We start from the raw sequence: 24,219 nt of genomic DNA on the forward strand, positions 1-24,219 counted from the left end.
CAGGCAGAAGACCACAAAAATGCCATCTTCTTTTAATGCAGACTGAGACACTTTACCACAGAGCACAAAGCAAACTCGTTCTCACAACATGAACACTTGTGTTAGCCAAACCAGGACACACTGTGGTGAGAGGTCTCATCGCTGTCAGACTACAGTTAACCGGTGTCAACAACAGGAAGTTGCTTCTGTGGTTTCGCATGCAGAAAGAAGTCAAAATAATTCATTGTATCAAAGTGGGTTAAGTGTCAAGAGTTTGTCTCCTTAGACATCTCGTGATATTGAATTATTCCTGTTAACAAGTTGCTTACTAAGTCCCAATCAACACTACTGTGGCATTTAATGCTCAGTTATATTGCTGCTTAAAAGTCACAACACACCTGCAATTTTGTCCAGGTAAGGTGGACTTGAAGCTGAGCTAACACCATTAGTCACTGCCAAATGTGGTGCCAAAACCTGTTGACCTGCCACATGTGAACCAAACAATTCTATTTGATTCCTCTTAAAACATCACTGACAGTTGATGTGATGAACACATCCTTCCTTCAGGGTCATGAACACATGCTGTAGTCAGTTTTGATTGTTCACCATTGTTGTGGCACAAGTGCTCATCACAACAATGAATAAATAATTAGGTGATGACTTCAGTGTTTTATATAACAGTAGATTAGCTGTTAATACACACACGCGATTAAATATGGGCTGATGCTACACAGGTGAAGGATGTGTTATGCAAAACAGGATGTTACATGAATTTACATGCTGGTGTCTGTGAGTGTTTTTTGACCACAGATTTTTAACATTTAACATTTTATATTACATATTTACATATTTATATTATATTTACACAGCTACATTTTGGGGGGTTGCATCTCTACGGAGGGGTTATGCATCCAGTGCTTGTATTACTACTCTGGCCGCTGTGGACTTTATCTTCCACATCTGCTCCAGTTGTGTTATTAGCCTCTATTTTCTCATGGCCCTTCTTTCTTGTGTTTCTGTCCACTGGGATTGCCACATCTATCACATCGGCACAGTGATCGTTTTCAACCATCACTTGAAAACGATCACTGGTTGGAATCAGGTCTCACAAGACCTTAGCCCTGTTGTTCTCAACCACCTTTAGTGGTGTCTCCCATTGGAACTTGGGAACTTACAGGACTATTCTATATGCCTGTAGAAGAAAACACTATAGTTCCTGTTATGTTATATGCGCCCAAACACTCCAGTATCTGTGTGGAGTGTACTGAATAGAAGGATTTTCTATGGTCAGTACAGAAGTGCTCAGATGGGTCTGTCTGGTGCTAGAGTCTGGTCTATCTGGTCTTAGGTGTACAGTTCTGTCTACCAGTAGCTGATGCTTTGACCCTCTGATGCTATCTACAATACCTGTCTGAGGTGTATTCATTTTTTTATGTTCCTACTTAGCTAGGTTGCTATGACACCTAAGAGGAGCTTCCATGTTTCTAAAGCTTCTGGGTGTTGTGCATCTGTCTCAGTGAACATGCCTTTGCAACATTGCTCAAAAGTCTGACACAATGGCTTTTGATTGGAAGACCTTTGGGTGGTCCCTCCATGCCCAAGGTGTGTTTTATTTTAACCCTAGAACACTATCGGCGGGTGATTTTCACCCGAGCAAATGTATTTACATAATTTTCAATATGTTGCGTTTGTCTGAGTGTGGTGGGTCCCTGGGTAGCTTCAGCATTGTGTTTGACATTTTTGAAGGCGTGGGTGTTTCCCTACCCCAAATCCCGCTTTTTCCTACAGGCATGTGTTCGGGTGAATTCCACCCGGCAATAGTGATAGAGGGTAAAGTAGGTTTTGGGTGGATTTCACCCGGTGATAGTGTTAGTGTATAAAATCAGGCGATCTTGCCGCATTTCAAGGGTGACAACATTCAGCCTCACCATATTTACTGTCCCTCTTCAACTACAGCTGTCACCCTGTTGCAGGTTTAGTGTCTTTGGCATCCCAGCTAGTGCGTAACACATAGGTAAGGTTTGTTTAACTTGGCAATTGTTAGCTGATTAGATTTCTTTTTCTTTTTTCTTTTCTTTTTTTTTTATCTAAAAGCTATGTTATGTAGCTAGCTAGATAACTGTGCACATTATTTCTTTCAGCAAATAGCTAGCAATATAGCTAGCTGGTGAAGTTCTAGCACTCCTCTAGGGGGAAAAAATGCCAAAAAGGAAACCACTGAAGTACTTGACCCAAAAGGAAATAGAAGAGATTCTATTCAGGGAAAGCAGTGATTAAGATGTTGATCATGTGGAAGCAGAAGAGATGTATGACAGCGACAGTGACGTGGACTACATTCCAAAACCGGGCAATGATGACAGTGATAGTGATGGCTTTGAGCCTAGCACTTCAAGTCATCAGAGAAAAAAAATGCGACATCATGATTCAAGTAGACTGACCACCAGACAAATTCCCACCCCAGGACCTGTTGCCTCTAGGTTTACTGCCCATCTTACTTCCCCTGCCACGCCTGATGCGGTCCCTGACACGCCTGATGTGGGTCACAGGGGGAGAGGACACCGCCATGTGAATGATGACATGGCCTATATTGTGAGACTCCAAAACAAGTCATACAGGAGTACTTCTGGTTTCCAGTGGAGTTCTCGGCCTCAGACATTGGCAGCTACCAGGACAGCTGCACGAAATTTTCATGCCTGCTTTTACACCAGGACCAACACCAGAAGCATCAAATGCTGACACCCCTGAGAAGTGTTTCACATTATTTTTTGAGGACCAAATCATCGACAAAATTGTGACATGGACGAACATCCGTATTGATGCTGAAGCTGTGAAGTATCGGAAGATAACAGTTACTTTCCAGAGAACAACCCCAGCAGAGGTGCGTGCAATGCTAGGGATTTGTATCTTTAGTGGTTGCCAGATGGACAACCATTTGTCTACTAAAGAAATGTGGAACCCTGCTACTGCTGCACCTGCTATGTCTGAGGGTCGCTTTTCATTCCTCCTTAGCTGTCTCCGATTTGATGACCCTGACACACGGCAAGAAAGACAAGGCCATGGACAAATGTGTCCATTTAGAATGTACATCCCCAAAAAACCTGCCAAATATGGTATCAAGCTTGTCCTTGCCAATGACGCCCAAAGCAAGTACCTGCTGACAGAAATACCATACCTGGGGATACTTGTAACACAACGACAGGATGGACAAAGTCTTGGCCAGCATTTCACCAAGGAGCTGACCAAACAATATCACCATACAAACAGGAATGTGACCGCTGATAATTGGTTCACTTCTGTGCCACTGGCGATTGATCTGCTGCAGAACTGTGGCATGACCTTAGTGGGAACAATAAAAGCAAACAAAAGGGAGATCCCACAAGTGATGAAAGTTAAAGAAAATCACGCGCCAGGCTCCAGTGCATTTCTCTTTACCAAAGAACTAACCTTGGTGTCCTTCCTCCCTGACAAAGCTTCAAAAAAGAAGGTTGTACTGCTCCTGTCATCCATGCATACACAACCAAGCATAGGACCCACTTGTAAGCCCGAAGTGATTGAATTTTACAACAAAACGAAGGGAGGTGTCGATACTTTTGACCAGATTGTGGAAGAAAAACCAAGAGATGGCCCCTTCGTGTGTTCTATGGCATGATCAATGCTGGTGTGATAAACTCATGGATCATTCACAATGAGAATGCAATGAAGAGAGGTGACAACCAAATGCAGAGGAGGACTTATATGCAGGCTTTGGCATTGGCACTCATCAAACCATGGGCAGAGCAGAGGCTCCCCTCTTCAAATCTGTCACGTCAACTCAGAGTCGTGATCTGTAGCGTGCTCGACATCCCTACCCCAGGCACTCTTGAAGGTGAGGTAGGACCAGTGGCAGCAGAAAGCAGTGGTCCCTTAGTGAGGTATGCTGACTGCCCCACAGGCTTGGACAGGCAGACGCGATACAGGTGCCATGTCTGCCGTCGACCGGTGTGTCCACGCCATTACTACCCTGTGTGTACTGACTGCATGTAAGGAATAGGTAAGTAAGAGTGGTCCTGGAATTTGCATGTTATTTAGTGCAGTGGTTACGAATAAATATCAATAAGTGGTGATTTCCAAGGGAATTCATATGGTAAAAAAAATATTTTAGTCAACTGGTCATTTTTACCCACTCAAAAAATGCCATTTTTTGTTTCTCTCTCCTGCAGCTGTTTGCATGTAAAGGAGACTGTGCCTTCACCAGGGAAGACTCAAATATCCCAGGAATGGGTGGACCAAAGACCAAGTTTCCAGCATCATTATATTTTTGTTTAGGATTGGTTTTGTTCTCCAACTGCTAATTTTCCAGAAATTTTAGAGCATTTTCCCCCCATGAAACTTATTGAGCAAGCCTTGGATTCAGATGTGACAATGTCTTTTTTGTCCAGGTCATTGAACAATGGACTTGCTTTATGTTCTCATACGTAGAATGAACAAAGAGTATCCAAGAGTTAGGAGACTCTAGAGTATGGTTCAATTCCAGCCACCTAAAAGTCTGTTAGGTAGCCTGTTAATAAAATGATCTCATAATGCAGCTTCTTGTCTGCGCCATTTGGACTCTTAACAAACACTATCCCCCAGAGACTGTTCCCACCCACCAGTCTGAGCCATGGTCTAAATAACCCTCATCACTCAGGCCCCTCACACACACCAACTCTACTCAGAACAAGTTATTTGCACTACTTCAAAACACTTTGCAAATCTGTTCTCTATTGTATGCCTTTATCTTGATTTGTATATATTTCTTCTTCAACTGTAGGTTGCTGCCTGTGTGATCTGGACCCAGAAATAGTAGGAAATGAATAAAAAAATAAAAAAATCGTGTAATTATTTACTTGAACAGCTTGTTAGCTTTAAGAACAAAATATTTATCTTGTTAATTTCTAAAAGTTTGGGGACTTTATAAAAGCAGCCAATAAAATCTAAGAACCAATAAAGATTATAATATTCCCATCAGCTTCGTGCTTACTAGGAAATGTTAGCATGCTACCCACAAAGTAAACATAATGAATTGACCTACTAACTCAGATGTAAATCAAAGTATCTGGCTGTAAAAACAGACCATGATGGAGATGAAGAAGATCAGCATTACCTGTCATATTTGAATTTTCTTGTTTCTTGTTGATGATAATTTGTCTATAAGTGACCTTGTCTGTTGTCACTGCTGAGTGGACTTCAGCATTCTCTGCAGAATGAAACAAACATGGAAGACATCAGTGCAGGTCATACAGCTGATAGCAAAGCTGATTGAATAGAAATGGCTGCTGCAGAAACATTTTCACAAAAAGCATTTGGTTCATTAATAAATAACTGACAATAACATTTATATAGAAAACTGATGACTACTCATGAGAAAGATTCGATCAACATATCAGAAAGTCAGAAACCACTAATTGATTAAATAAAAAAAAATCATTTAGATTCAGTGTAATTATAAATACTAAGATAAACAGAATTTTGTTCAGCTAGGTTTTCACACCTGCAGCAGTTTTTTATTTGTTGCTTTTTATTTTTTAATCCTAAACAGGATGTTGAACCACTGTAGAGCTGTTAGCTCATGTTAACCACAGACCACAATCATTACAACAACACATATAGTATTGCATATTGTAGTATTGCATCTCTGAGATAGATATTTTTGAAATTCCAGTCTAAATTAATGGAATTAGGCGTAACTTTAATTGAACAGAGCTGTCAGGAAGTGCCAGTTTCTGATCTGATCCCTTTGCCCTTTGCTGTTGATGTGTATTTCTTAGCTATAACATCAGAGTTCATACTGGAACTATTCTGATAGGTCAAAGAGGGTGTACATTCTTCCGGGTTGACAGCCAATCTTTCTGCATAACTCTGGCCTCGTTTAATGTGGCAATGTACTCAGGAGTGAGTACTCCACTCCACAGTCACTCCACATGTCACGCATATCTAAACTCAGCTACACTGTTTGGTCAAAAAGTGTTGAGGAGGAACAGGAGACCTGATTTATAAAGCAAATATATCAAATGATCCAGTATCTCCCTGTTGAATCCATCACATTAGCAAGATGAGTTTCCTCCTGTTTTAGGTGATCCATCAGTATAAGATAATTAAATAACTCTGTAGCATTAGGAACCAGAAGGTTATCGAGACCCATGTTGAGTCTGGTAAACTCACTTGGATTCATAGTCACAATGTCTGGTATTCTTGGTGTAGGACACTAGGTATAGTCTTGAACTTCTAGAAGTTTGTGTGATTGCACAGGAGCAACCTAGAAAGGCCTCTAAGAATGAACGGCAATATGTCTGTGAAGGTTCTCAGTCATCCAGGTCATCGTAGTCAAAGGAGCTTGCAAAGAAAAGCGTCTGGACTTCCTTAAGTGCTTGAAGACGTTTCAAGCAAGCTCCTTTGACCTCTAAGAATGAGGATGCTGAGGCATCAGTCATGCCCAGGTCTGGGTGGTTCAATCTGTGATTCCTGGTCCCAGAAATGTGTGGCTGGATCAGAAAGGTCTGAGTCTCACCTTCATGTTTCCTGTGAACACATCGTCTCACCAGCAGAACCAGGAGCACCAGTAGAACCACAACACAGACTGATCCAACACATGACAACACTGAGAGAACAGGAGGAGAGAGTGATGGAGGAAGATTGATGGAGGTGGAACCAAGAGGAGGTGTGGATGTAGGTGGAGGTGTGGTGGTGCGTTTGTCTAAAATAAAGCAAACACAGTCATTAAATTATCATCACATTGTGAATGTTGAAACTAGGGCTGCCACAAACGATTATTTTGATACTCAACTAGTCACTGATTATTTTTGTGATTAGTCGACTAATCAGATCATGCACCAGCAGCATCTGCTCTTATATAACTATCATTAGCTTACAGCTTGAAATGTTTAAGGTCTGTGCTAATTAAAAATAAAGACGAAGATGATAGTTTATTAAACTTTTAATAAAATTTGCAGATTGTTTCGGTGGAGTTTAATAAACTCAGCTGTCTACTCCTTGCTATCTAAAATATAACAGGACACCGGAGTATATTATCGACCATCTCATACTTCAGTTTAATCAGTTTTCTGTTTGGCGTTTATTCAGCTGTGTAAAAACAATAACTTTAATCTCAGCCAAACCGATTTACTCAGGAACAAATAAAACACTGAAAAAAAGCCAAGCAATAACATTTTTAAGTTATCTTAATTTTAAATTATCTAAGTCAGGGGTGTCAAACTCAAATACACAGTGGGCCAAAATTCAAAACTGGAACAAGGTCGCGGGCTAACATTAATATTTACTGAAAAAAAAATCTTCCTCCAGATTTAAGAATGAATCTTTTCTTATGGACTCAAACAAGTTTTTCTGAAAAACTGAATATGGAACAAGCAAAGCTTAATACTAAGCAATATATATATTAGCTGTATAATACCAGTAGGCCAGCTCTAATAGTAATTTGGTATGGCTTCGCGGGCCAAATGTAATTAGGCTGCGGGCCAAATTTGGCCCGCGGGCCAGAGTTTGACACCTGTGATCTAAGTGACTTATATATCATGTTTAACCTCAGTAGCTTAAGACCGCGGGCGGTTTGAAAACGATATGCCGGGAGTTGAACCTTGACCTCCCGGTCAGCTTGTCTTCAAAAACATCTTTTTCAAATATGTGATGGCTTGATAAATTGAGCAGAAGTTTACACAACTACATTATTGCCTGAAAATATCTGCCAACTTTATTTTGTGACCAAGAAAGAGTAATATTAAAACTTAGTAGCTGCCGCCATTGTTGGAAATTGGAATTGGCTGGGCCATGCTATTAATTCTGGGATAATTCTGGCCATGGAGGATACAGCCGACCCATCCTTCGAGTACGGGGAAATGAAGGAATGAAGGTATGACGTATTTATCGGCCACATTTGGAGAAGTCTTCAAATTTGGACAGTCATGTTGCTGTAATGTAATTGACCTACAAATGTCGCCTCCAAATTTGGACACAGTTACGATACCGGAGATTACTTCTTCTTCGGCGTTTAACGGTAGCTGGCATCCTTGTACATGCATTACTGCCATCTTCTGTTTTAGTCTGTTACTACACTGTTAAATCCCACTACTTATTCCTGTGTCTTTCAGGATCTTACAAAGCTTCAAATGACGTGTCGACTATTAAATTAGTCATCGACAATTTTGATGGTCGACGTAATCATGGTAGCCCTAGTTGAAAGCTGCAGAAACACAGACAGGTGAGTGTGTCACCTGTGACAGTGATCCAGCTGGATGGAGACTCTCCATGACCGCTGATGTCACACTTGTAGAGGCCTTCATCAGACCTGGAAACATGCTGGATGGTCATGTGACCTGTAGGCTGCTTCCTGATGAGGGAGCCATCTTTATAGAAAGCAGCTGGGAGGTTGGAGGGAGTGGTCTTTGTTTTACAGAGCAGAGTGACGTCATCTCCCTCCATCACAGGGAGGACAGGACTCTGCAGGATCACTGATCCACCTCAACACAGAGACAAACTACAGCATTTCATCCATTTACACACAGCTTCATCAACACTAACTCCACACACTCAGCTTACCAGTGACTGTCAGGTTAACCATGTTACTGATGGGACCCTCTCTGGACTCACACCAGTAAACTCCACTGTCCAGTGGAAAGACATAACTCATGTTACAGGAATAATTAGCTAAACTAGCTTGTTCTCCCCACCCATCTCCACACTGAGTCATTTGTAGGTTGCTTGTGTTTCTCCTCAGAGTCCATCCAGCAGAGCTGTCGTCCTCCTCACAGCTTAGAGACACAAAGTCTCCTTTATAGAACTGAGAACTGCTGGGACTCACAGTCAGACGAGCTGTGAGGGTTAAAATGAAAAACAATTGTGATCTGTTACACTTATGTTATATAACAAGTTAATTCTGAAACATGAACCCAATCAGGTCATATCAGTGAGCATTTCTCAGGTTTAAACTGTGACAGAAGAAGGTTACTGACCTTGGTTTGTTGTGCAGCTCAGCAGTGAGATCAGAACTAAAGAGAAATGACACTCAGGTTGATTTGAGGTGAACATAAAGAACGATTCCCCTGCACCACCTTTATCTAAAAAGCAGCTCTTTGTCTTAACTGGCTACCTTGTGAGTATGCACCAAATATTTACAATTACAATAATATATTTATGTCCTCTGTGCAGCTGTGTTGATATAATGAGTGAATGATTTGATCTTTTCACTGCCTGCTGTGTTTCCTCGACTCCTGAGCAAAGATAAAGAGTCAGTTCAGACCTGCAGTTGGTCCTCGTGGTGTTTTGAACTTGAATTCAGCCTGATTTGTTTTTCATGTCTTCTCCTCCATCATCAGTTATCAGGAGAGCAGACAGTCAAAGTACAAGAATTCAAACAAACACAGAGATTCTACTTACAGAGCAGACACAGCACAGATGTTTCCTTCATCGTCCTTCTCACTCATTTGAGCTTTTTTTCATTTCTGTCACTGACACCAAGTAAAGCCCGCCCTCTTCCTCTGAGCACCTGCTTTTCTATTGGTTCATATGCAGTGGTGGGTGATTGTCTTGTCCTTTTAGTGAAATATATTACGTGGATTGGCTTTTTGTGGAAAAAAACAACAACCCAAACAAACACTTTAAACCACTTCTTATGAAAAGATAGAATAGAATAGAATAGAATAGATGAAGGAACAGTAATCACCAGTAATCTGAAACATATAAGAAAGCACTGTTTTAAATTAATCGAAATATATCTTATATTTCATTTCATTTTTTTAAAATTTTGTTTCACACATGGTACAGCAGTAATTCATTTCCTATATCTTTGATGCCCCAGAAATTCACAAAGATGAAAATAAAAATCTGAAAAAAATGAAAAAAATGAAAGTAAAATCCATGTCCATGTAGTGGACGTCCCCCTCAGTGAGAGAGGCAGATATGAGCTGAAACACAGGAATCAAACCAGGGACGCTGCTGTTATGGAGCTGAACTGGAACCATTCAGACACTGAGGCCCTCTGAACACATTTTAATTACAGCTGTGCAGAGACACACTGATGACTGACTGGAACACTATGATTCACATTTTACATTAACACCATCCTCACACATGGTTTATATATGGCCACTAGAGGGAGGTGTTGGGCTTTACATACTAACATGGATACAAGCAGATCATCTCACTGAGCACCAGTAAGTTTCCAGGTGTATTTAATGATTAATAATGCCCTTTAATGTTTGCATAAATATGAGATCAGTTTAATTTACAAGAGGAAAGGTGTGTGGTGAAACATATGTGTTGTTCTGTTGTATATTTTTCAAATTTAAATTTTGATCAAGTGTTTTTTTTTGCTCATTTATAGAAATGAGCAAATTTTCCTATGCTTTTTTCATGATTACAGATAAGCAGTCTCTTTAACCCTTTAAGACCTACCATAGAAACAAGTCCACCAGAGCTTATATTATATTTTTACATGGTGTGGTGCCATTTTTGGGAGCATTTCAAGTATAAATGCATCGATACAACTATTATAGCCCAAATTTTAATAATATGTATTCATTAAGTGCATAGTAATTACATAAATTGCAAAAAAGTGCAATAAACTACAAAAACATTGAAAATCGTTTTTTTTTTTTTTAACATATATTTCTAGTTAGAGAAAATTAAGAGGCTTAACCCTCAAAACTGTAAATACAAAAAAGTTGCACAAAATAGTTTCCCACCACAGGAAATTTATTTTGAGTGTCTTCATAGTTTTATTTTTGAAATACACCAATTTTCATATACTGCTTGAAAAACGAAAATAAATATTATACTGCAAATTTGCAAAAAGCAGCATATGCATCAAAATAAACTATTTCCAGCAGTGCAATATGAGTCCTAAGCATCCCAGAAACGACACAGAAAGTCATAAAGTCAAACATAACTTTTAAAAACACAAGTATAGGCTCATAAGCCCCCGATGGTAGAAAACTACATTTCCACAAAATGACGTCACTTCCGGTTTCAGTCAGGTCATGGCGGACATGCGATAGTTCGCGCTGACGTCTATTCCAACGTGGGAAGTGTTATGAACAGCTGATCGGATCAGCAAAGCGTGTTTCTGAAATATTATGTTTTTGTTGCTGCAAGTGCTTTTTATGCAGTTTTTGCAAAGCAATATGTGGAAGGAAACTGTGACCTAGGACAAGCTGATGGCATAAGATGTAAGTACAACTCCTCCGGTTTCATTGTGCAAAAAAAATTATTGTGCTAGCTTACGTGTTTGCAGTGCTACCGGGATTTAAAAATAGTTACGCAAAATGGAGCATGTCCACTCCGACTTTAAAGGGTTAAGAACCAAAAGAAGTCCAGCTGCCTTTAGAGGACCAGGATGTGGAAGACTAATAGTCGATAAATACAATTTTAAAGAGCGGCGGCCAGGAGCCAAGGTCCTGGAGGACCAATCCCCAGCTACCAGGACTGGCAGTTGGGACATGTAATGTCACCTTTCTGTTGGGGAAGGAGTCTGAGTTAGTGCGTGAGGTTGAGAGGTACTGGTTAGATATAGTCGGGCTCACCTCTGGAACCAGTCTCCTGGAGAGTGGCTGGACTTTGACTCAGTCTGGAGTTGCCCCTGGTGAGAGGCGGTGGGTATCTCTGTATCCCTTCGGCTTGCTGTCTGTATTTTGGGGTTTCTCCCAGTGGACAAAAGGGTTTGTTTGTTTCCTGCGCCTCTGGTTCGGCGAGCGGGTCCTGATCGTTTCGTGTATGCGCCGAGTGGCGGTTTAGAGTACCCAGCCTTTTTGGAGTCCCTGGGTGGGGTGCTGGAGGGTGCTCCACCTGGGGACTCTCTTGTCCTACAGGGAGACTTCAATGCCCATGTGGGCAACGACAGCAAGACCTGGAGTGGTGCAATTGGGAGGAATGGCCTCCCGGATCTGAACCCGAGTGATGCTTTGTTATTGGACTTCTGTGCAAACCACAGCTTGGCCATAATGAACACCGTGCTTGAACATAACAGTGTCCATAAGTGCATGTGGCGCCAGGACACTGTAGCCCGCAGGTCGATAATCAATTTTGTAATCGTATCATCAGACCTAAGGCCATATATTCTGGACACTCAGGTAAAGAGAGGGGCTGAGCTGTCAACTGATCACCACTTGGTGGTGAGTCGGATCAGGTGGTGGGGAGGACGCTGGACAGACCTGGCACGCCTAAACATTTAATGAGGGTTTGCCGGGAACGTCTAGCAGAGGCCCCGGTCTGCGAGATCTTCAACGCACACCTCCAGTAGAGCTTAACAACATTCCAAGGGAGCCTGGGGACATGGAGTCCGAATGGACCATGTTCGGCATCTCTATTTCCAAAGCAGCTGCACTAAGCTGCAGCCACAAAATGGTTGGTGCCTGTCGTGGTGGTAATCCCCGAACCAAATGGTGGACACCAGAGGTGAGAGGGGAGCCATCAAGCTGAAGAAGAAGTTAGGGTCGGTTAGCCTGTGGGACTTAGGCAAAGCGGAACACGGAGCAGGCAGTGGCTGAAGCAAAAACTCTGTGGGAGGAGTTCGGAGGGGCCATGGAAAAAGACTTCCAGATTGCCTCAAGGAGATTCTGGCAAACCGTCAGGCAACTCAGGAGGGGAATACTGCGTATTGATGACTGTCAAGCTTTTGAGTCGCCGAGCAGCTGAATAGGGGAATAATGTTGATGCGCCCGCTGTTCAAAACGTAAGTCAAAGTTCCAGATTAAAAAGATTAGAAATCTGTAGAAAAACAGTGATCAAAAACATTCTAAGCTTGAGCGGTCAGCAAAAGTCGACTTCCCCCATCACCCGCTCATTCACAAAAATTCCCTCGGGACGTGAACAGGTGATATAGCAATCACTATTACTATTACCGACACCACGTAACCCAAAGCTACGTCTATCCACAACACTGCGGGTAAAGCGCTGCTGACTTTGACTACTGATTACTGAAAGATCTATCGCTTTATCACCTATTCAGGTTGTAAATTGTGTTTTTAAAAAGTAACTAAGTAACTAAGTAATTAATTACTTTTGAAAATAAGTAATCAGTAAAGTAATGGGATTACTTGGGATGGGGTTTTTCTGTAAAAAGATAACAATGTTAGCCTTTTCTACAGCTATAGGGGGATTTATGGTATCACCAGTAGCGGTTTTAGATACGGGCGACATGGGCGGTTGCCTGGGGTGGCATCGTGGTGGGGGGCGGCATCACGGGCATCGGCAAAAAAAAAAAAAAAATGCTCGTACTCATGCTGCCCCGACGTCAGCCAGTGCATATTGGGAATGGGATAGGCACCGATCGGTTTTCTATCGCCCATTTCCTGGGAGTAAGGGCGTCCTTCGTTTGCGAGGTGCGCCTGCTGCTTGCGGCGCAGAGAGGAGAGGGCGGGGCGGCGGGGGATTCTCTGGCCGGCTGGAGCAGCATCTAATAACCAACTCGCAAAATAAAACAAAATAAAAACAAACAACAAACACGAAAACACCAGACATTATAATACAGACTTATAATTTGCACCGATGTTTTTTCGAAATTCTATACGCGAAAAGTGAGTGCGAGAGCCCTCGGTGCGCCTGCTCACTGCTAACGAAAACTTTATTATCATCTCCTCTACAGTCCAGTATATAGAGAGACGAGACGACGAGGCTCCAGTTACAGCAGTGCAAGTGAACAAACAATATAGTAAGAAAATAAATATACACTTTAGGACTCGGGGTAAAGAGATCAATAACAATTTAAAATTTACAGTTTGATGATTTAAAGTCTCACACACAAGCCGTCGAAAGGGGAGGGGGCAGCTGCTTCCAAATAGAGCACATTTCATTTATAATGTTGTAAATCCAAGTCCATTATGGATTCATGATTTGAATCCTGGGTTGTGTGAAATCTCAGAAATGCACCTTAGACAAAGTGAATCTGTGAACTAAGGTGTAGGTGTGTTAGATCATGTTGTGGTGATCCTCGGGTTGAGGGATGGGTGTTCATACTGGAGTGCAAAATTAAAACCAGTGGAAGATGGACAAGAAAAGTTCAAAGCCATCAGGTGCTCAGTTTAGAAAAGAGAAAAGAAGAGGAGGAGAAACAAGCAAAAGATACAGGTAAGCAGATGTGTGATTGGAGAATGGCAGGTTATCCTGAAACAATCAGAATCAGAATACTTTATTAATCCCTAAGGAAATTATGTGGGTTACAGTTGTTCCAAGAAGAAATGGTAAAAATAGTAACAATAACAGACTAAACTCCAAACAATACATTATGTTACAGATTTTAATATTAATTAGTCATTGTCAATTGTTGATTCGTCCTGTTCTCATTGTATGACGAATTATGATGGCTGTTTGGTTTGCATACTCTCTCTCTCTTCATATGTGTGTGTGTGTGTGTACAACAGGTTTATGTTAATGTACAATCCTTAATATGTTTTGTCTGTGTGTGTGTGTGGGGGGGGGGGGGCGCCAGAGGGAGTGTTCGCCCAGGGCGCCAAGCAGGCTAGGACCGCCACTGGGTATCACTCTTGGCTGGAAGCAGTGCTTAATCAATGGGGGGGAAAAACACCAACTTTGTCCAAAATCCTCTCATGTTTAACTGTTTTCCACTTTTTCTTTGGTCATTTTAGCCTTTTTGGCCAGGGTGAAGGGAGTATCTGCCATCAAACAAGAAGACAGCCGCATGTAACTACGACGGTGTTTGCTAGTTCACCTTACATGCATTAATGTAAGGTGAACTAGCAAACACTGTTTCTGAGACAAATAACACCAGGATCCTTTTTTTACGTAGCTGACAGCTGGTAACTGTGCAGGGGCGGGTCTAGGAAAGTTTTGCCAGGGGGCAAGGTAGGGCATTAACAGGGAAAGGGGGTGTGGAGGCAAAGCTTTTTATCCTTTTTATCTAGGTAGAGATCACACAGAGATTTGTCTGCACCTCACCCTCAGTACCTCTTGCTTACCTGTCCTGGGGGTTAGCTGTTCTTCTGCCCTGCACCCCAGTTCTTTGTTGCCATTCCAGGAATGTCTAATTGTATTATTATACCTGTGAAAGCAGATTTCTTTTCTCATGTATTAATCACATATTTTAATCATATCACAGTAGTGATAGTGATGTCACTTTCTCACTTAATTGTATGCGTGTGCACTACAAGTGGGCCTTATGCTCTGCACACACAGTGAGGCCATTGTAATGAGAGACACTGAACAGATAGTGAGACTCCTGCGTATCAGGGATGTAAATCCTTAGGTGACAGCCAAGCAGAAAACAAGGTCATATGTCATATAATTCCCTCTGTGAGGGAGGAGGTTTTAAGGATGGGGCTGAAGGTATAGCCCTCCATGAGATGGCCCACATGTAAAGAGTTGTGGAATGTCCTTTGTTTGAGAAGGTATAAAAGAGTTATATGGGCCGTGTCCATCCTCAGAAAACTGTTTGGTGTTTGATCTGACTGTTTTCTCCACCGCAGTGCTTTTCTTTTCACTTTTCTTTAATAAACCTCACTTCAAAAGACACACTCACCTGGTAGTTGCAGTTTTATTTAAGATTTTTCATCACTTATCCTCAACAGGGGGAACAAAGAAATAGTTTTCGTTCTTATTCTAATTTAAATATCTAGTTTTTAATAAATAATGATCTGAATCTTACAACCAAAATTTTTCATCTGATGTAAAATGTATAGAAATCCATTATTGTATATAGTAACTAAGACTAATATACACCCTAGTAAGCTATAGTACTTTTTCCTTTGGGAAGGTACCATCTGTGCAGTCTGCAATTCTGTTGAAGAAAGATGTTGAATCTATTTAGTTATTGTAGAAAAATAATTGATTTCTGTGCATTTGTTTTACACATGCATTAAGTTAAAGTCAATTACGCTGATTAAGCATCATGAGGTGGAGGGTGGTTCCCTATTTTTTTTTCTGGGAGTTGGCAACCCTATTAGTTAGTGGAAATATTAAACAATATTAAACAACCTAAGTACTTTTTAGAATACCAGGATAGGGAGAATGGTGCAAGTTTAAGTGTATTGACGGATACATTTAACACCCAACTAAATGCTGAATGCATAATCTGGCCCATTTACCATCCAAATAACCTCTCAACTCTGGTTTTTATATTAAACCTTGAAGGCTTGTTTATCTCTTAGAGTTCCTGTTTAATACATGGGTAAGAAGATTATAATATATCGCCATGGTGCTTGAAAGAAAAACATAACAGCACAACTCACTAAAAAGGGGCATGTTATATTGAGTCAATACTATCACAGATACATGCACAACTGACTGTAATTATGAAGTGGAAACAAGCATAGTTTACACACGTTTATATTTATTTTTGATTGATTCAAGTTGCAATAAAATTTCCATCAATGTTCAGGAAGTCAGAGAGCTTCTGATTAAAATTATTTACAGTTACAGTTTGATAAAAAAAACAAACAGACAACAAACAACCCACACCGATTAGCATTAAAAAAACAAAAGAAACAAAGGACCAATATGTGAAAACCTCCTGGAATATTTAATATGAAGGAACAGTTAGACAGTAACAGACTGAAGAGTCGCCTTCATGGAAGGTAACGTTCAATAAAGCGTATGCTTCCCACTGCCTGAATCATTCCAGGTCATAGGGAGAAAATGTCGGACTCTGCAGCTAAAACGAAATGTTTCGGTTTAATTTTAATGTACTTGCACTTAAAAACGAGTCAAACAAGTAACTTGTGATCAATTGATCCTGAATGCTATCAGACAGATATTAACTGTCTATAATCCAAAGAACTTTGTCTGTTCTTTAGATATAAAATGTAAATTCAACCTAAAATCTGGATGTGTCTGACATGTACCTGATAGATATTTTTAATGTTATTGATTTCTGTCTTTCCACATTTTCTGTGACAAGACTAATGCTATCGATGGGTTAAGCTGCTTATCCCGGAAGACTGAAAACAACAACAACGCCAGAATCACAGTTAAGCTGACATTTCAAACAAGCTGAAGTTCAACAGGAGCCTGGCATGAAGGTGTTTATGTTTTTTGTAGATCAAAAAAACCAACAGCAACAAGAAGAATCGCAGCAGAAACAGTCAGACCAACAATCAGTCCAACAGATCCATCCTCTGTGTCTCCTATCTATGGACGCTGTCCTGCTGTTTGGTGAGGATGGTGAAGCAGTTCATCCTCAGCAGTCAGAGTGACATCACTCCTTGTGGAGTGTTGGAGACCGTTGCCTGTTTTCAGATCATTTTTGTCTCTGTGTTCATCATCAGGAGATTCAGAATTCAGCTGTGTAAAGTTCTTAGACATTTGAATCTGTGGTTCAGCGGGAGGACAGCGTGATTTCCGACTCTGTTTATATCGTTTGTAGATCAACAAAACAACAGCAACAAAAACAACAAAAACAAAACCTGATACTGCTATCATTCCAAAACGTCCTCTACTGTATCCAGGCTCACCATCTCCTCCTGTCTGACCTGCAGGTGAGAAACAGGTGTGAGGTGTCAGCTGTCAGGTAGGTGATGAGTGAAGAACAGAACAGAATCCATTTCCTCTTCAAACTGCTGTCAGACATTATCTACTGCACTCTGATCACATCACTCAGACCAGCTGCTTTCTACAAAGTCTCATCAACAACATCTTTAGAAACAAACATCAACAACCAGGAAGCAGCTTCACCTCTGATCACACACACACTCAACTCTACTCACTCACCTGGAGGACCAACTCTGAGGTAGATGATGCTGACAGGCTTGTCATCTAAAACACCTCTCTTCCTGCGCTTTGCTCCCCTCTGGACAACACGACACTCGTATGTTCCAGTGTCATTAATCGTCACATCCTTCAGAATCAAAGACACGTCTCCATCCTTCATCTGTCTGTCCTGCAGATCCACCCGGTTCTTAAAAGATGGATGCTGCTGATCTGGGTTAAGCTGCTTATCCCGGAACAGAAGCACATATTTCTTTCCCAGGTCAGCTCTGCTCCACTCGATAACTATGATGATGTTGTTATTTGGAGCTCGACATGGCAGAGTGACGTTTTTCTGTCCAGACTCAGCTGGGATGATTTTCTGATCTGAAAGAGGACAAAAAAAAACAAACAAAAAAAAAACCCAAAACAAAGCAGAGCAGAGAGGTTAAGGGTCACAGTACAATGTACAACTGTTCACTTCTACAGCAGGAAATCAGAGTGAAAGTCACTTGTGTCAAACCTCATTTTTTTACTGTTCTAAAGTCCGGCTGTTTCACTTTGTAACCTACCTACAATAAATAAGGTGCTAATTTTGAACTGTAATAAGTGTTTGGTGCACTGGAGTTCTCAGAAATGCTTTAAGCATGAAATCTTTCCGGAAAGACTCCACATTTCCTGCAGCTTCACAGAACAAAAACGTGCTGATAAGTGAACATAATGTGTGAGAGAAAGCAGCCTCTCATTATAAGACACTGTGAGTCTCTGCATGCTGCCTTTATGGAGCTACAGCTGTTTGTATACACTGAACTAAAAGCTTTGTAGCTGCATACTGACTCCTGACACTACAACACATCACACTGACACACACATAAACCCTCATTTATGCGTCTGTCTGCTTAAACTTTTCTGTTTGGACAGCAGGGAGAGACGGGTTTTCACCCAGATGCCCTCCTGTGCAGTCCTCCAAAATCCTGACTGTGCATTACTGGAACTGGATGACACAATAATCTGTGACTGCAGAGACACATTATTCTTCACACTTGATTTCGCTTCAGCTCTTTTTATGGTAGATCTGCTCTCTTCTCTGTGGCTGGCTGATGAATCAACAACAACACAAGCAACAACGACCCACAGACTGGTTGTATCACATACTTTGTACACTGACTCCATCTGACAGCAGAGCTCTCTGCATGCAGACAGACAGTCCCTGAACAGTGGCTGCACCACCTCTGCGGATTGTAAACTCCTCTTTACACTTGTTCTTCTCACACAGAGAGGGTGGAGTCTGTGCTAACATCACACAGACTCCACCCAACCTCATGCTGCATTAGGCAGAGGTACAGGTCACAGCTGTAGCTGCTACCTAGAGTGGCACCTACAGATGCCACTATGATTTGCTGCAGCAGTTGCCTCTTTTTGGAGGTGATGCCACAACTGCTGAGCAGAAAGTCGTGCTCTGTTTTTAAGTGTTTTTCAGGAAACTGCTGTTAGGATTTTTTTTTTTAATTTCTCTTTTTTTCCAACAAAATCAAAATGTCAATACTGAGGTTAATTTTAAAAATGCCTTGTGCCCCTCACAACTTAAGAAGCAAGCCCGTGCACCATTTCATTAACCTACTGATCTGTTTCCCTGATGGTGAACAATTTGGAAAATGTACATAAATGTAAATCAGCAGGAAATCTCTTTTATGTATATCTTCCATTTTTCAGTAAGATACAGCCTCTCCATTTAAACCTATTCTATATCCATGTGTGTACAAATTCTTGCCTGCTATTTCTATTTATTCAAGAAAGAACAAAACCTGATCAACTAAACAAGTTTGTTCTTTAAAGTTTCAGCTTGTCTTAAGTTCTCTTGCAATAAATACATTTTAGTTGAGACTAAGAAACATGCAAATTACATGGAATCTAATTGTTCTCCTCTTACTTGAAAAGTAAACTAAGGTTGACTGAATAATGTTCTATTATCAAAACTGCCTTTTTGCACTGTCCAATGTTATCTGCAATACCAATGCTTACATGGCATAATTTCCTTTGTGATCAATAAAGTTTTGGATTCAGAACAACTATTTAACAGGTTAAAGTAACATAATGTTTTTACAGTGTTTAATCTGAGAGGTTTACTATAAGCCACTTCAACACAGTCAGGGTTTCTTGGTCAAACCTAGAACTCTGGTCAGAGACAATCAGTACCATGACAGTGATCATGAGCTTCCTTTGTTAACCCTTTCTGCTTCAGACTCAGTGTGTGCTCAAAAAACGTTGCTGGTTCACATGCTTTACTCTTCTTTTTCGTAACGTAGAACTATGACCACTGTCGGCTAGCTAGTCTTTCATTAATTTTAAGATTTTATTATTTATTTTGACCAGGCCTTTGCTGTTACTACTCCTAAATTGTGGCACAAACTGTCCCTTCACATCAGGACCTCCCCAACATTGGACATTTTCAAAACCCTGCTGAAACCAGTTTTTTTCTTTGGCTTTAAAATCAGAATGAGCTTGTAAGACTTTTATTTTCTTAATCAAATCTTCTAATTTTATCATTCTTTTTCTTAACTTTTATCATGTCTTCTGCTGTTTTTATTTCTTATGAATATCTTAATTGTACAGAACCTTGGCCAACAGTTGTTGTTTTTAACCTCCTGGGACCTGGCATCCACATATGTGGACATCACATTTTGGGTTATTTAGACCAAAATACTCAATTTTGCTCTACAAGGGCCTGATATGCACTTGCGAGGACATTATACTGCTACTGTTCTATCAAAATTTTAAACGAATATCCTATATGTGGCTCTTATTTTTCTTAAAAACAAAAATAAGGCAAAAATCTTTTAATTCTTTGTTTTTATATTCATTGGGCCCCGATATGTCCAAATATCAAAGAGAAATTAAAAATGCATGCAGTGGAAGAGTTCGGGTCTTAGGAGGTTAATGCGCTATATAAAGTTTGACTTTAACCATAGCTCACTCCAATCACAGTCATTGTCAGAAGAACAGATGATACAATTCTATAAAGAATATAACAATAAAAAACAGTATTATTATTGCTACTGTTTGGCTCTTTTAAGGATATTGTTGAGGTAAACATTAATTAATATTCCTTCAGCAAATAATCAGCATCATACGAAGGGCTTATGGTAAAGAAAGTAGTCATAGAAAACAGGCAGTTGTTTTCACCAGGTTTCCATGACGATTAAAAGAGCCACCCTTATGACACTAAAAACTGACTTTCAGCTCAAGTTAACAAGTTAACTTGCTTTAATTTTTCTTAATAAGCAGATCCCTATCTACAAAACATACTGTAGATTGTGAGTGTGAAACATTATCAGTGCTGACTTGTGATATAATCCCATTTACACCTACAGGCCAGTGGACACTCTATCAATGATGAGGATGTACACATCCTGGACAGGGAGGAACGTTGGTTTGAGCGCGGAGTCAAGGAGGCCATTTACGTGAAAAGGGAAAGACCATCTCTGAATCGAGGAGGGGGCCTAAGGGTACATCTGTCACCATCTTACAATGCTGTGATTGCAGCCATTCCCCAACTCACTGTGAATGGTACTCATGGCCATTGATCAGTGGTTGTTGATCAATGGTCATGAGAATTTGCATATTAATGATCAAGGAGCTGACCTCCCAGCCCATTGTTCCTTCAGTGGGCTGGTTTCAGTCATTATGCAAATGTACTGTTATACGATTGGGGAAACCTGCAATCAGCTGAGACTGAAGAAGTCACTTGGATGAGTGACGAAATGTTTCTCACACTGTAACCTTTTTGGGATTGCAACTTTGTACTTAAACTGTTGGGTGGTTTTGCTACCATTGGTAGTTACGGATGAATAACTAGCAGAATAACAGACTATGCCGCAGGGCGACAAACTATCATGGGGTGTTAATGGGTGGGTCTCCGCTCGGGAGCAAAACAAATTGTGTTCTCCCTTCTTTTCCGATAACTGCTAATTAACAGTGGTTAGCTCAGGGGCTGCTTCCACCCCAGACTTAACATTAGCATTACAAATTTTAAACTTTCACTAATGTTTACGAGCACTGCTGCCATCTTGGATTGTGATCTCGGGCTTCTTTCACTTTCTAAAGTTGAACGTGATCACGAAATTTCCCACAGAAAAATAAAACACGCTTACAAACCAACACTCCTTCTGTTTATCTCTGTGGGGGATTTCTTTAGTTTCCAAAAGTTAAATCTCACCTGCTGAGACAAACACGAAGACGCCGACCAACAGTGGAATGGAGCAAAGCGGAGCATATGTTCGAGGAGCCATTTCGTATTTAGCTTCCAAGCTAATACGGAAAGGTGGGTTCTCCAGGTGATGAAGTCATGTGACTTACGTCATTTTAAGTCACGTGACTCACGTCATTTTAAGTCGCGTGACTCAGGTACGACTAGTGATGGGCAGATGAAGCTTCATGAAGCACTGAAGCTTTTCATCCAATTGGTTCACCCCAACGCGAAGCTTCTTGAAGCTTCATTTGCTCTAGCAGGACACCTACTGGACGTAAAAATATTAGTTGGCATGAATTTGAAGAGTGTGGCCTTTTGCACACAGCCTGTAAATGTCAACAACTAAAGGAGTGTGTAAAGCATCTATATTGTAGTGATGCAGTATAAAGTGTATATTTATACTGGCAGTATGGAAAATGATTATTTGGAAATGCCTAAAATGGAAATGATCATATACTGTGAGGTGAGGTGTGGACAGTGGTTGTGCTTTTGTAACATTGAGGCAAGGACAGTGATTAGTGTTTAGGGGACACATCATTGGTTTTTATTTAAAAACAACAATTTCTCCACTGTGGCAGGTCGTAGGCGATTTCTTTTTTTTTTTCTAAACTGTCTCTAACTCTCACTAACCGCAACTCTCCATCAAACGCCCACATTTTGAATGGGGTCTGAGGGGTTTATATCGCTGTCATAGCTCGCGGCAAAGTTCGAACCGCTTCCTGAACCAGTCACGTGGTACAGCCGGGCAGCGAGGCTTCGGACGTCATCATTTTCAGCTCCTCCCATAAATGAAGCAAGCCTCGATACGCGCTTCGCGGAAACGCCCCGTCCATTACTCGACACAAGCTTCGAAGCCTCGATACAGAACGTCCCATCACTAGGTACGACCCAATAAACAGTACAAGCGCTAAGACCCAAGTTACACAGTGGGCCACTACCGACCAGCTAACCACAGATCATCAGGCAAAAATCCCCACAGGTTGTGAGGAGCTCCAGCAGGTTGATGCAGTAACGGGGGAATGGCTGCTACAGTGGGAGTCACACTGGCTGTTCAGCGACAATCACCTGTTGCTAGGGAAAAATTCCATAACAATTTTCCGACAGGATGACAAAATTCTCCCAGTAATTATTGTGGTTGCTAGCATACTGCTGCAGCTGTATTTGAAAGTACGTAATGGATTTGTGGACAAACACCACGCAGTTACACCCGATCTGTAACGAACACGAAACATGACAGGAGGAGAAAATAGAGTTTCCTAAAAGTTGGACTTACTTAAACACGTTGGGTGTAGCGCTGAGGCACAACATTTACTTTTAAGACAAACCGTGTTGATCCTTTGGTTTGTGGGTCACTTTTTTATAATTTAAGGATTGGGATTTGTGTTATTGTGTGGGACTGTAGCCCCATCTTTATTTTAACTGGTAATTATATGAAAATGCGTTTCAGGTCACATGACAGAGTAACGCCTATCTTACAAATAGTGGAACAAATTAGTTTTTCCAGTGAGTAATTAAGTAACATTACTGCATTACTATCCCCACTAATGGAGACTCTGAAAAGAATAAGCAGAAGAGACTAGATGGACTGATGGATGGATGCCCTGTTATTGGGCATTTGAAACAGAGCAGCATATTTCTGCCTGTCTCCACAACATGTACTTAGCACACAGTGATATAGTAGCAACATCTCCAGATCTATAAGTTTGCCTGCTGCTTTAAAAAGTAAACTGGAGATTTCCTGCTGACCCACCTTAGCAACTTTAAGTTTCCTGGTAATTAAAAGTTACTAAGAAACTGTACTACAATTAACATATGTGATGGCATCGGCCACACATGGGTAAAATCATGTATTCTCTTCATTAGTGTGGTTTACAGTTATTTCAGTAATATAATTCAGTAATGTCTGTACTTAAATCTAACAGTGACATTATGAAGGGCAACCATAATAGCACTGCGTGTTTTTTCTAAAAATGTTTCTGTTGTATTAATATGTTTCTCTTTCTTTGAGTTACCTGGTTTGGGGAGGTGGCTGTTTCCTGTCTGAGCAAAAGGCGTGGCCAAGAGCTGAGGACTTTGAAAACACAATGCCTGCTCAGCAGCACCGATCAAGTGCTTGTCATAAACTGTTTTTATTTTTCTTCTTTTTTAGGTTTAGTTGTGTTTTTTGTGCTTGTTTTGTATTGGAGTTTGTTTTGTTTTGTTTTGTTTATTGTGTGTAAATGGTTTGGGCAAACCGCTATAAAGGTTACCTGCTGTCTCTTTGTATTTAGGTCAGTGTTTGAGTGAAGTTGCATCTGCTTTGCTTAGTTACATTTCTGGAAATTACTTTT

General features: G+C 40.9%; 2 protein-coding genes across 3 annotated transcripts in view; both read right to left on the reverse strand.

The window, feature by feature from the left end:
- The window catches only part of LOC120739201 (hepatitis A virus cellular receptor 2 homolog), a 47,926-nt gene that overhangs the window by 20,257 nt on the left and 3,450 nt on the right, over window positions 1-24,219 (reverse strand). The window lies entirely within an intron of this gene.
- LOC120739199 lies at window positions 16,149-22,041 on the reverse strand. Its single transcript, XM_040040897.1, has 3 exons — window positions 21,857-22,041; window positions 17,665-18,027; window positions 16,149-17,426 (listed from the first exon to the last, which is right to left on the reverse strand). The coding sequence occupies exons 1-3, from the start codon at window positions 21,927-21,929 to the stop codon at window positions 17,086-17,088; spliced, it is 777 nt and encodes a 258-aa protein (XP_039896831.1). The 5' UTR covers window positions 21,930-22,041; the 3' UTR covers window positions 16,149-17,085.

This window comes from Simochromis diagramma, unplaced genomic scaffold, assembly GCF_900408965.1.
Source record: "Simochromis diagramma unplaced genomic scaffold, fSimDia1.1 OVJJ01000349.1, whole genome shotgun sequence".
In the NCBI taxonomy this organism is placed as follows: domain Eukaryota; kingdom Metazoa; phylum Chordata; class Actinopteri; order Cichliformes; family Cichlidae; genus Simochromis; species Simochromis diagramma.

What these genes read in the sequence shown, in the direction of transcription:
- LOC120739199 (XM_040040897.1), bottom strand. Translation starts at nt 21,929, where the DNA reads ATGGCTCCTCGAACATATGCTCCGCTTTGCTCCATTCCACTGTTGGTC. An exon ending in CTTCGTGTTTGTCTCAGCAG is followed by an intron (nt 18,028 to 21,856) that starts GTGAGATTTAAC and finishes GTCCTCTTTCAG; the next exon opens with ATCAGAAAATCATCCCAGCT. An exon ending in CCTCAGAGTTGGTCCTCCAG is followed by an intron (nt 17,427 to 17,664) that starts GTGAGTGAGTAG and finishes TCTCACCTGCAG; the next exon opens with GTCAGACAGGAGGAGATGGT.